This window comes from Xyrauchen texanus, chromosome 28 (genome assembly GCF_025860055.1).
Source record: "Xyrauchen texanus isolate HMW12.3.18 chromosome 28, RBS_HiC_50CHRs, whole genome shotgun sequence".
In the NCBI taxonomy this organism is placed as follows: domain Eukaryota; kingdom Metazoa; phylum Chordata; class Actinopteri; order Cypriniformes; family Catostomidae; genus Xyrauchen; species Xyrauchen texanus.
This window is the reverse complement of record NC_068303.1, coordinates 25,933,864-25,944,829: the sequence shown is the minus strand read 5'-3', so window position 1 is coordinate 25,944,829 and position 10,966 is coordinate 25,933,864. Positions and strand designations below refer to the sequence as shown.

Sequence of the window (10,966 nt, the reverse complement as noted above, 5' to 3'; positions counted from 1 at the left end):
GCGAGTTACCCCTTCATGGTGGCCACAATGTTGAAATTACATGACCAGCTGTGTCTTGCAGTTGACAAATACAAACTTTACACTAAATTACCTCAAATTCAGAGATCATCATATTACAGAGAGCGTCAGCATTTTATGCTGTGCACCAGTCAACTTGCGGAAATGTAAAATAAACACCATGGGTGCTCCAGAACTGGTGGGGGCAGCAAAGAGGATAATTGGTGCATTCAAGTCATACTGGGAAGTTCATATTTACAAGGTCGGAAATTGCTCAAGTGAGTTTTGTTCTGAAAGAATGGACCCGTTTTGAATTTCATATTTCTTTCTCACTTTTTCAATTACTAGCTGAGGAAGGAAGCTTTTTTAGCACCAATGCAACAAAATATAGAGCAAAGCCATGTAATTAATTAGGTGTGTAATTAATGCTTTAGCCATTTTATCATTCTAGTGTGGCCACATATAATGATGGGAAATGTCTTGTTGCAAAGCTTGTCGCGGCATAAACCAGCTAAATGAGTCATTTTCTGGCAGGTTTTATCGTCATTCTTCGTTAACAGTACAATTTTTTTTTAAATAATACATGCAAATAAAACTGCACAGTACAAATCCTCAAGTAAACCTGAATTATTACCAATAACAACTTAATTGACAACCGTGATAACAACTGTGATTCTTAAATCGACACGCTCCAACTGGGTAAGTTGGGAATCAAAGAAAATCTATAGTTTCCCACCCGTAATTATGACTTAGTGGTGGCATTCATGTGCGCTTATCTCATAAATACGATCATTCCGACATGCTTTTGTGGAGTTCAGTGGACTTTGGAATTGCATACTACATAGTTTACTCTTTACTATTTCTGCCATTTAAAGATATGGCGGGAACAGTAAGAGTAGTATGGTAGTATGCGATTCTAAATTCAGCCTTAAACATCTTATTATTAATCTCAATGCTATTGTTTAACAAAAGTGAAAAAGAGTGCCTTAAGCACGACATCTAGCGAACCTTCTAGAACAGGTAGAAAGTAGACTAAATGTCCAAAATTGTAGTAAAACCACTTAAGCTGCATCCGAAATCACATGCTGTCAGAGTATGCACTGCATTTAAAAAAGAATGCATGTTCTCGGCCAGGTATGCAGGTGAGTAGTATGAACACATTCCAGGATATACTTCATTCTGGAACATGGGCATTGTCCTGCGACTCAAATATATATATATCGTAATAACAGTGATAGCAAACATATTTAGCTCTGGGTTAGTTAAACAGGCATAATTGAACCACAACTTACAGTTGAAAAGAGCTCTTAACCGTTTTTTAAAATCCAGCATTTTGAAAGTGACGTCTCCTCAGATCCTGAGGGATTATGGAATTGTAAAGTGGTTGCACACTTCAGAATGTCACTGGATGTAGTAGGTCATCCGGTATTTCTCTCTTAATCTTTATGAATTCTCTGGATTCATACACCCTACTCCACTGACATGCTGTTTTTGATACACTAGTAGGAAAGTATGAGAAGTAAGGCCTACTACTAGTTTGTTGAAAGCTTTTTTTGCTGGCTAGTGATAATCATCACAAACCCACCTTAGGTTTGTAGCTAATGTGTATTTTTTACCCACTTTTCTCCCAATTTGGAATGCCCAATTCCCACTACTTAGTAGGTCCTCGTGGTGGCACGGTTATTCACCTCAATCCAGGTGGTGGAGAAGTCTCAGTTGCCTCCGCTTCTGACATTGTCAATCCGCGCATCTTATCACATGGTTCGCTGTGCGTGAGACTCATAGCATGTGGAGCGTCATGCTACACTCCACGATCCACACACAACTTACCAAGTGCCCCATTGAGAGCTAGAACCCTTAATCGCAACAACGAGGAGGTTATATGGCAAGCCGATTTAACTTTTATTCATTTCCAGGATATGAATTCTTGATATCAACAATTCAATTTTCACTAGTTAAAATGATAGTTATTGATATCAGGAATTCGATATCTACTAGTAACAATGGACATTTTTGATATCAGATATTAAATTTCCACTAGTAACAATGCTAAATCTTGATATCAACAATTACATTTGTACTAGTTAAATCCTTATTCTAGATATCAAGAATTGTATTTCAACTAGTAAAATCTATAATTCTTGATATCTGTAATTGTATTTTCACTAGTGAAATTTCACCATAGGCTGCCATTCAAAATAAATTGTTGATATCAAGAATTGATTTCTTACTAGTTATAATTCCGAATACACATATCAGCTTTGTATTTATATCATTTTTGATATCAATAATTACATTGTTACTAGTACAAATGTGAATTCTTGATATCAAGAATTACGTGGTTACTAGTAAACATTTATATTCTAGATATCAACAATTGAATTGCTACTAGTAAAAATGTTAATTTTTGATATCTGAAAATGTATTTATGATATCAACATAATTTCAGATATCTAAAATGGCTTTCTTACTAGTAACAATCACATTCATGATATCAGAAATGAACATTGTCACTAGTGAAAATGGAATTATTGAGATCAAAAATGAACATTGTTACTAGTAGCAATTCAATTGTTGATATCAAGAATAGACATTTGAACTAGTGACAATTGAATTCTTGATATCAAAAATAAAGGTTTTTACTAGTACGAATTGTATTTCTGATATGTGAAATTGGAATTTCAACAAGTAAGAAATCAATTCTTGATATCAACAATTGATTTTGAATGGCAGCCTATGGTGACATTTCACTAGTGAAAATACAATTACAGATATCAAGAATTATAATTTTTACTAGTTGAAATACAATTCTTGATATCTAGAATGAGCATTTAACTAGTAAAAATGTAATTGTTGATATCAAGAATTAGCATTGTTACTAGTGGAAATTTAATTTCTGATATCAAAAACTGCCATTGTTACTAGTAGATCTCGAATTCCTGATATCAATAATTATCATTTTAACTAGTGAAAATTGAATTGTTGATATCAAGAATTCATATCCTGGAAATGAATAAAAGTTAAAACGGCTTGCCATAGAGGTTACCCTATGTGACTCTACCCTCACTAGCAACTTGGCCAATTTGTTTGCTTAGGAGACCTGGCTGGAGTCACTCATTCACGCCCTGGATTCGAACTCGCGACTCCAGGGGTGGTAGTCAGCGTCAATACTCGATGAGCTACCCAGCCACCCAGCCAGCTAGTATTTTAGCTACTTAACATTTATTGAATTAACATGAAAGACATTAGGCTATTCATGATAAACGCAACAACTAAACGTGGTAAACGTGGTAGAGGAAAATATTTAGCAAAAACAACAAAAAATGTTTTTACTTTTGAACAACATTGTTTGTATATATCTACACATTTTTACTGTTTACATGAAGATAAACGTATTTTATAGCATTCTTTGGATAGGTTGTGGCGAACAAAATTGTATTATGTATGTTGACTGCATTCATGTCAGGGAGGGGGGAGGTTGAAGCAGCACTGATGAGACTCTCACAGACGTCAAGAGGGCGTGGCGAAGACCTCACCTCCGGAACCGGCCAATCAGAGCGCAGCCGGCTTCTCTTGAAAGCGGGTATAAAACCTCCGCTGCGAGCTGATGCAACACTGGAAGATGGTGATAGAAGCCTCGTTGTGAGAAAAAGCAAGATACTGAAAGCTGCTTATCTACCCTAGATGATCTCGCCTTATCGAAAAATCTGATTCTTATTCCAACCAATTAGGTGAGTGAAATTCAGTTTATTTAAATGATTAAGATTAATTACAATTAGCGATATAATCTTGCCAGTTCGCTAGTTTCTGATGGCCTGTGCTGCAAATCGATTAGAAACGCAAAATTGGATGGTGTTTTATCTTATTTTACAGCATCGATCATTTTCACGTTAAACCTGTCAATTCACGTTTTTCAGTAAGCACAAGTTGTCGCTTCCTCTTGTGTCACTTAATTCTAGAAAAGCAAGACTTCAATTTTAAGTGACATAACGTGTTAGTTCATAAAAGAAAACGTTTCGAAATCCTTATTGCCTCAAAGACCGGCTTTTCGAGGTGTCCATTTACAGGCTGTGTAGTCGTCATCAGCAACACGTCTGTCCGCTCACGTTGTTCATTTATCTTCCGTACTGCTTATGGATGGAACTAGACATTTTTCACAGACTGTGATGACGCGTTTCCGCATTATTTAGCAGCGTAAATCTCGGACATTTTTTGTATTATAGTTCTAAGTGTAAATGTATAACTTTATAAAAAATCATGCTTTGTGTTTAATTGCTCTGGAATTGGTTTTAAAAATAAATTAAAAAAAAAAAAGCTATGAGGGGGTTTCTATTACAGCTGATGATAGAGTGACATTAAATTTAGCATCTTCTCGCATTTTATTGTCTTCTTTTTTTGTCTCTTCTGGAAAGTCATTCAAATGTAAAAGTTCTTTTTTGTTTTTCTTTTGCTCTTGGAGGAAATGGGTACGTGAAAATAATATTTGCTGTGATCTTCCATTCACTGCTGTCGAAGTTTACCCAGCAAACGTTCACTTCCATCTATTGTTTAACTTGGTGTGTAACCTAAACTAGTTTAAACCGTGTAAACCGGCTGATATTGAGAGTCTGAATGAAGGCAATGTTTTTAAGTGGCAAAACAGGGTACACGAAGAGGTCAGTCCGCACAAACGTGCCACAATGAACTCTTTTAAAAGTCGTAACTGAAGTATGTGTTCGGCATCTTGGCACCGTGCTCGGCGTGGAGTCCAAGCAGCCCTCGCGCACAAGATCTCGCGTGTTGATTGGCTGCTAGTGAAGGCAGGGCGCTATAAATACTCTCAAATTACACTCGTTGTTCCATTCGAGCCTTTGAATCTCTTAGGTAAGAGCCCAACTTTGACAGCGTGGAGTTTACTTGTTTCTTAGTTTAGATTATGATTTTAGTGGAAGGACGAACTTGAAGGCGACCTAGAAAGGTTTTTACTTGTCATAAGTAAATTTACAGTATGTTTCTTAGCAACGCATACATATACACACACATACGGTATTTTGCGCGTGGACGTCCTGCGTAAATAGACTATTTTGAGCCGCGTGTGATGTTACGATTGAAATAGATTTGATATGTTAGATGTTTGACTCGAGATGTAGCATGATAACTCTTTCTTTAGGTTATTGGGTAATGTCGTTTCCTCAACTTTCTTTATACAGTTCTACTGTGAAATGGCATTGGGTGTGCATACTGTGATGGAGAAATCTGTGATTTATGACAATAGCAAAGTAATATGAGCATAGATTTCACCTTTCATTGTCTCAATTTCTGTCTACCTTCTTGTATTTGTAGGTAACTGAGTATGCCAGTTGTCAGAGCCCTGAGTAAGGTGGCGAAGCAGGCCCTGCTGGCCCCCGCCTGTGGATGCCAGCCTCTGGTCGTGGCAATACGCAACATCAGCTTCTCCCCACGTCAGGTCACCTCCGGGTCAGATGCCAGCTTTCACTCAAGGTCCTTCTCTGAGACGGACCACCCCAAAGTTCTTATTACAGGTAAGAGAAACGCCCGTGTACCGTCATGTAAATGTGGTGACTTGCCTAATGCTCACATGTTGTTCAGCCGTGTTTTTAGCACAGTTCTAGGAACTGTGTTTCATAATATTTGGTCATTCTCACTTTCCTTCTTTTAGGTGGCCTTGGGCAACTGGGGGTTGGGCTTGCTAAACTATTAAGGTAAGCACATCTTGTGAGTGAGCAGGTTCTGTCTAAGTATTGTAGGTACTTTTACAAGAGTAACATTTCTAGCAATAATCTTTATGAGGAATGTGTATCATTTAAGTTTATCCCTCCTGTTTCACAGGAAACAATTTGGAAAAAATAATGTGATCCTCTCAGATATCAGGAAACCACCAAGCAATGTCTTTCACAGTGGTGAGTCCCATTCATCTCAAATTGAGTCTTTTTTCTTTTTTTTTTTCTGTATATACTGGTATATTTACAATTTCATTAGGGAATAGTTTGCACTCTAATAGTGGGTTTGACACCTGCTATTATAGTTCTTAGGGTGCTTTCTCACTAGAACTTTTGGTGCACACCTGGGTTCGAATGACGTCAAAGTTCAGTTCGTTGGGATTTTATGTGACCGCTGATATCTGAACTCTGGTGTGAACTCCGGTAGGTTAGCTGCTGATCATGGAAGTGAACCGCTTGTGATGATGTATAATTGGTGATCGAGAGCCTGCAATGATGCCATTATTGTGGTATAATGCAGTTCTCATACCCGGTTGTCTCCAAATAAATCGCCATCAAAGAGCAGAGCAAATACTTTCCATCTCTTGCAAAGCATCCGCATGCTAACGGCAGACAGATGCTAACATTCATCACATCATTGTACATTCAATGCATCCATGGGAGACAACCATATATATTGTTCCATACATGTAAAGATTTGTTGGTAAATCCAAAGTGATGGATACTTTAATATCACAGTGAAGAGCCATTTGTTAGGAAATAATTTGTAGTATCCATATTTAAAGGTAGTTTAGATCAATGGAGGGGAAACTTTAACTGGTTTTATTAGGTATACCATATTATTTTACATATCTGAATACAGTAGTTTACAACAATAAAACTAATGTGTTGAGGTACAAATTGCTTAAGGTAACAATTGCAGGTTACCACATTTTACAGTGTCTCAACCACATTTACACAGGTCCCTTCATCTACTCTGACATTCTGGACTACAAGAACTTGCGAGAGATTGTAGTAAATAACAGGATCACCTGGTTGGTGCATTACAGTGCTCTTCTAAGTGCTGTTGGGGAAGCTAATGTACCGCTGGCACGAGCAGTCAACATCACAGGTAAGACTTTTTAATAAAATTCTGTCACCGTTTTCAGCCTTGTGTTGTTCTGAACCTGCTTTCTTAAGTGGCACACAAAATTAGATTTTAGGCAGAATGTGAAGAACTGACAGCTTCAGTCATTTATTCATTTTCATTGCATATTTGCAGCTGAGGCTGTCAGTCCCTAACATTCAGCCTAAAATCTTTCTTTGTTTTTTACAGAAGAAAGAAAGTCATACGTGTTTGAAACTATTTGTCATTTATAATCTGAGATCTTAAGTGGTACTTCATCTGGTCCAATATTTTTCTTTAGGTCTACACAACATTCTAGACATTGCAGCAGAACACGGGCTTCGGCTATTTGTCCCCAGCACCATTGGTGCTTTTGGACCCACTTCACCTCGGAATCCCACTCCTGACCTCTGTGTGCAGAGACCACGAACAATTTATGGTGTTTCCAAAGTCCATGCTGAGCTAATGGGGGAGGTATGTCTGGACGAACTTCTCCAAATTTTACCTTCATTCATAATATCTGACCTCAAACCTTCAATATCCTCCTAATCTCCAGTACTACCATCACCGTTATGGCCTTGACTTCCGCTGTCTGCGGTACCCTGGCATCATCTCTGCAGACTCTCAGCCCGGTGGTGGCACAACAGGTACAGTGCACCCTGCTACACTATGTGTTGTGTGTGTTTTTTGGGCCCACGTCATTGTTAGCACACGTAATCGAAGTTATGTAACTACCACATGCTTTGAATGGGGTGTTAATCCCTTTTGAGCATTTTTGGCTGTATTGATAACCTGCACCAATGTTAATCGGTCTTTCGGACCTCACCTCTATCATGCAACACCCTCATGTGTGCCTCAATTATAGAGTCTGAAAGATCCTTTTTGTTACAGTTGCTAATTTTAAAGGAATATTCTGGATGAAATACAAGTCAAGCTCAGTCAGCAGCATTTGTGGCTTAATATTGATTACCACATGCTTTTTTTTTTTTTTAAAGTAAAAATAAAGTTTACAGTGAGGCATGAACAATGGAAGTGAGTGAGGCCAATCTGTAACTGTTAAAAAACTAACTTTTTTCAAAAGTATAGCCACAAGACATAAACAATATGCGTGTAAACTATTATTTAATATATAAATTATTTTAGTGTGATGAAATATTTTAGTGTGAAAATGGCTTCCTAATCTTATAGCCACTTTTACTACTTCGTTGCCATGACGTAGTCAACAAACACTAAAACAGCTGTAAAAATAAGGACTGTAAAAATTCTGATTTAAGCAACTTTTTGTGATTTAACAGAAGAATTAATGTGTGCTTTTATAAAAGTATAAGCTTCATTTCTGCCTTTTTAAAACCCTCCAAAAACTGGCCCCATTCACTTCCATTGTAGGTGCCTCACTGTAACCTTGATGTTTGCTTTTTTTTTTATTATTTATTATTATTTATATATATGAAAAGGAGGCATAAATCAAAATTTTTTTTTTTTTTTGTGGTAATCAATATGAAGCCACAAATGCTGTCGGTTGAGCTTAACTTGTATTGAACTCAGAATATTCCTTTAAAAGGACATTTTTAAATAGAATAGTCATAGAATAGATTGACATCTATCAAATATTAGTAATAAGAAAATTATTACAATGGCATTTTCTTGCCTCCACAGTTCAAATTTCAGCTGTGTTTTTGTGGCATTTATGCTCTGATCCCCTGTTAATTTCTGACCCAAAGTAGATGTATTTGACATACAAATTTTTTTTTTTAAACCACACGCAAGATAATAGCGACTCTAAAGATAAAAGTGAATCCTCACACTCTGTATCTTTGGCTTTTATAGACTATGCTGTTCAAATTTTCCATGACGCCGTCAAGACTGGCAAGTTTGAGTGCAACCTAAAGTCAGACACACGGCTGCCCATGATGTACATCGATGACTGTTTGCGGGCCACGCTGGAGGTAATGGAGGCTCCAGCAGAAACGCTCAGTATGCGCACCTACAACATCAATGCCATGAGCTTCACTCCTGAGGAACTCGCCTTGGAGGTCCAGAAACAGCTGCCTGACCTGCAGGTCACATATGAGATCGACCATGTGCGACAGGCCATCGGTATGATCCTGAAAATTGCACCACACATCTAAGCTTCAACGGGAGAGTTCACCCAAAAATGTGCATTCTGTCATTTACTCTGCCTCATGTTTTTCAAAACCGTATGAGTTCCTTTCTTCCGTGGAACACAAAAGGAGATGTTGGGGTCATCATTTACTTTCATTGGGTCTTTTTACCTTACAATGAAAGTGAATGGTGTAGTTCTATTAGTCCCTAACAGAATAAAATTTTTTGGGTTAATTACATTTAACTTAGTCTTACTTTAGGCTCTCAAACTTCATCACAATATCTAGTAAATTTTCATCAGCCGATTAACAACTTTTTATAATTTCTTGGTTTGTGTCTCCCTAGCTGACAGTTGGCCCATGAACTTTGATGACAACAATGCCCGCAATGACTGGGGTTGGAAACATGACTACGATCTCCCGGAGTTGGTCCAGACAATGCTCAACTTTATCGGCTCATACTCTCGACTCGCCCATGCCAACTGAGTCTTTTCTTGGACGTTGAAAATACGTACATATCAGAAAGATTGATAGCAACCTAGAAGAGAGATCCATCGTCTGTTAATAGCCGTTTCCCTGTTCAATTGTGTGTCATCTGTATAGACCGTTATTGGCTAGCACATGATCATGTATAATTGTAGATTATACCAAGGGGTGGGGTCTCTCTTGTTCTTGGTCAGAGTTGAATTCCCTCTCTGGAAGGTTTCTATCAGTGACCCACATGTCTTTTGAAAGCTGAATGGTAAAAGAGATAAAAGGGAATGGGTTTAAACCCTGGGTGATTCTCTTGTGTACTGCTTTTAGTGGAAAAGGGATCATTGTGTCTGTCTCCAGGCAGAACAAACCAAACATAAATGAAAATCCAACAATGAATGTGGCAGTCCTTAAATTTTAAAGCCCTTATTTTACTCAATTCTGCTTTCAAGATTTCTATTTCACGAATTCACTTTACTGTACTATTTTGGAGGAATACAATTTAGATATGAGGCAAGAAGTTGATGGCTGAATTTAGACCATCTGGTTTGAAAATGTTTTATGATGAAGTCCATAAGAATTGTTTCTTTCATTAAAGGAACCTGTTGAAAGCTGAAGCCTATTAAGAAAACGGCCAAAAACAGTCTATGGATTAAACGGGTTAGGTCCAAAGAGGAAGTAAGGGTCATCATGATAATTTATGTTATCGTATCCCTCTTGGCTGCTTTTATTTATTCAGTTCTGCTCTCAAGCAAATTTAATTTAATCCTGCAAGATCTGGTCTTGCTTGGCATGATTGCTGTATACATTATTAACGTCACATTTTGTAAAATGCATTTTTTCCTCCCAAGTCTTTCAATTGCTCACATGGAATATAGTATCCCAAATGAAGGGGAGAGTGGAAAATATATATATATATATATATATATATATATATATATATATATATATATATATATATATATATATATATATATATATATTTTTTTTTTTAAATTGCTTTGCATGCACATTTTTTGTCCTTTTTGGTCACAAAACTTGTCAATAAAGCTTTTTTATCTCCAATATTTTGCATTGTCTTTGATTTGATGTTTAAGTGAGATGAATTCAAGCATTAAAAAAAAAAGCAGCATCTAAGCAATTGGAATAGTTTACAGTGTAAATTTCAATGATTTCATTCTCATTGTGTTTATTAAGTATTACTCAATTGACTAGTGCCACTGGTCATTTTAATCCAATATGTTAAGCCTTCAGTTATAACTTGCGTGCTATATAATTAACTTTATGATGGAAATCCATCTTTGTTTACAGTATTTGCAGCATTAATAATGACTGCACAAAACCTGTGCATTAATTTACATTTTCACTTCACAAGTTTCTTTGACATTTTTTAAAGTGATTTGTCTATGATGCATTGATTTAAGACTATAATCTTCCTCAGTTATCCATGAATAATCCGTAGCAATGCCTTAAGCATGTTTTGATGAGTCATGCCACAGGAAAAAAATTAGGTTATATAAGTGTTATTACAATGCTGTGTCAAGTAACAAAATATTTTCTTTCACAAC

The 10,966-nt window shown here is 36.9% G+C and overlaps 1 protein-coding gene across 1 annotated transcript; it reads left to right on the top strand.

The window, feature by feature from the left end:
- The first annotated feature begins 3,574 nt into the window (after positions 1 to 3,574).
- Positions 3,575 to 10,298, top strand: LOC127622287 (L-threonine 3-dehydrogenase, mitochondrial-like). The gene is made up of 9 exons (XM_052096350.1): positions 3,575 to 3,728; positions 5,320 to 5,519; positions 5,657 to 5,699; positions 5,827 to 5,897; positions 6,679 to 6,828; positions 7,124 to 7,296; positions 7,379 to 7,469; positions 8,650 to 8,919; positions 9,271 to 10,298. Exons 2-9 carry the CDS (start codon positions 5,330 to 5,332, stop codon positions 9,408 to 9,410), a joined length of 1,128 nt encoding a protein of 375 aa, XP_051952310.1. The 5' UTR covers positions 3,575 to 3,728; positions 5,320 to 5,329; the 3' UTR covers positions 9,411 to 10,298.
- The last annotated feature ends 668 nt before the right edge of the window (positions 10,299 to 10,966 follow it).

Excerpts from the sequence above, each read along its gene's own strand:
- LOC127622287 (XM_052096350.1), top strand. The coding sequence starts at position 5,330 with ATGCCAGTTGTCAGAGCCCTGAGTAAGGTGGCGAAGCAGGCCCTGCTG. Across the intron at positions 5,700-5,826 it reads GGGCTTGCTAAACTATTAAG|GAAACAATTTGGAAAAAATA; the intron begins GTAAGCACATCT and ends CCTGTTTCACAG. Across the intron at positions 8,920-9,270 it reads CCATGTGCGACAGGCCATCG|CTGACAGTTGGCCCATGAAC; the intron begins GTATGATCCTGA and ends GTGTCTCCCTAG.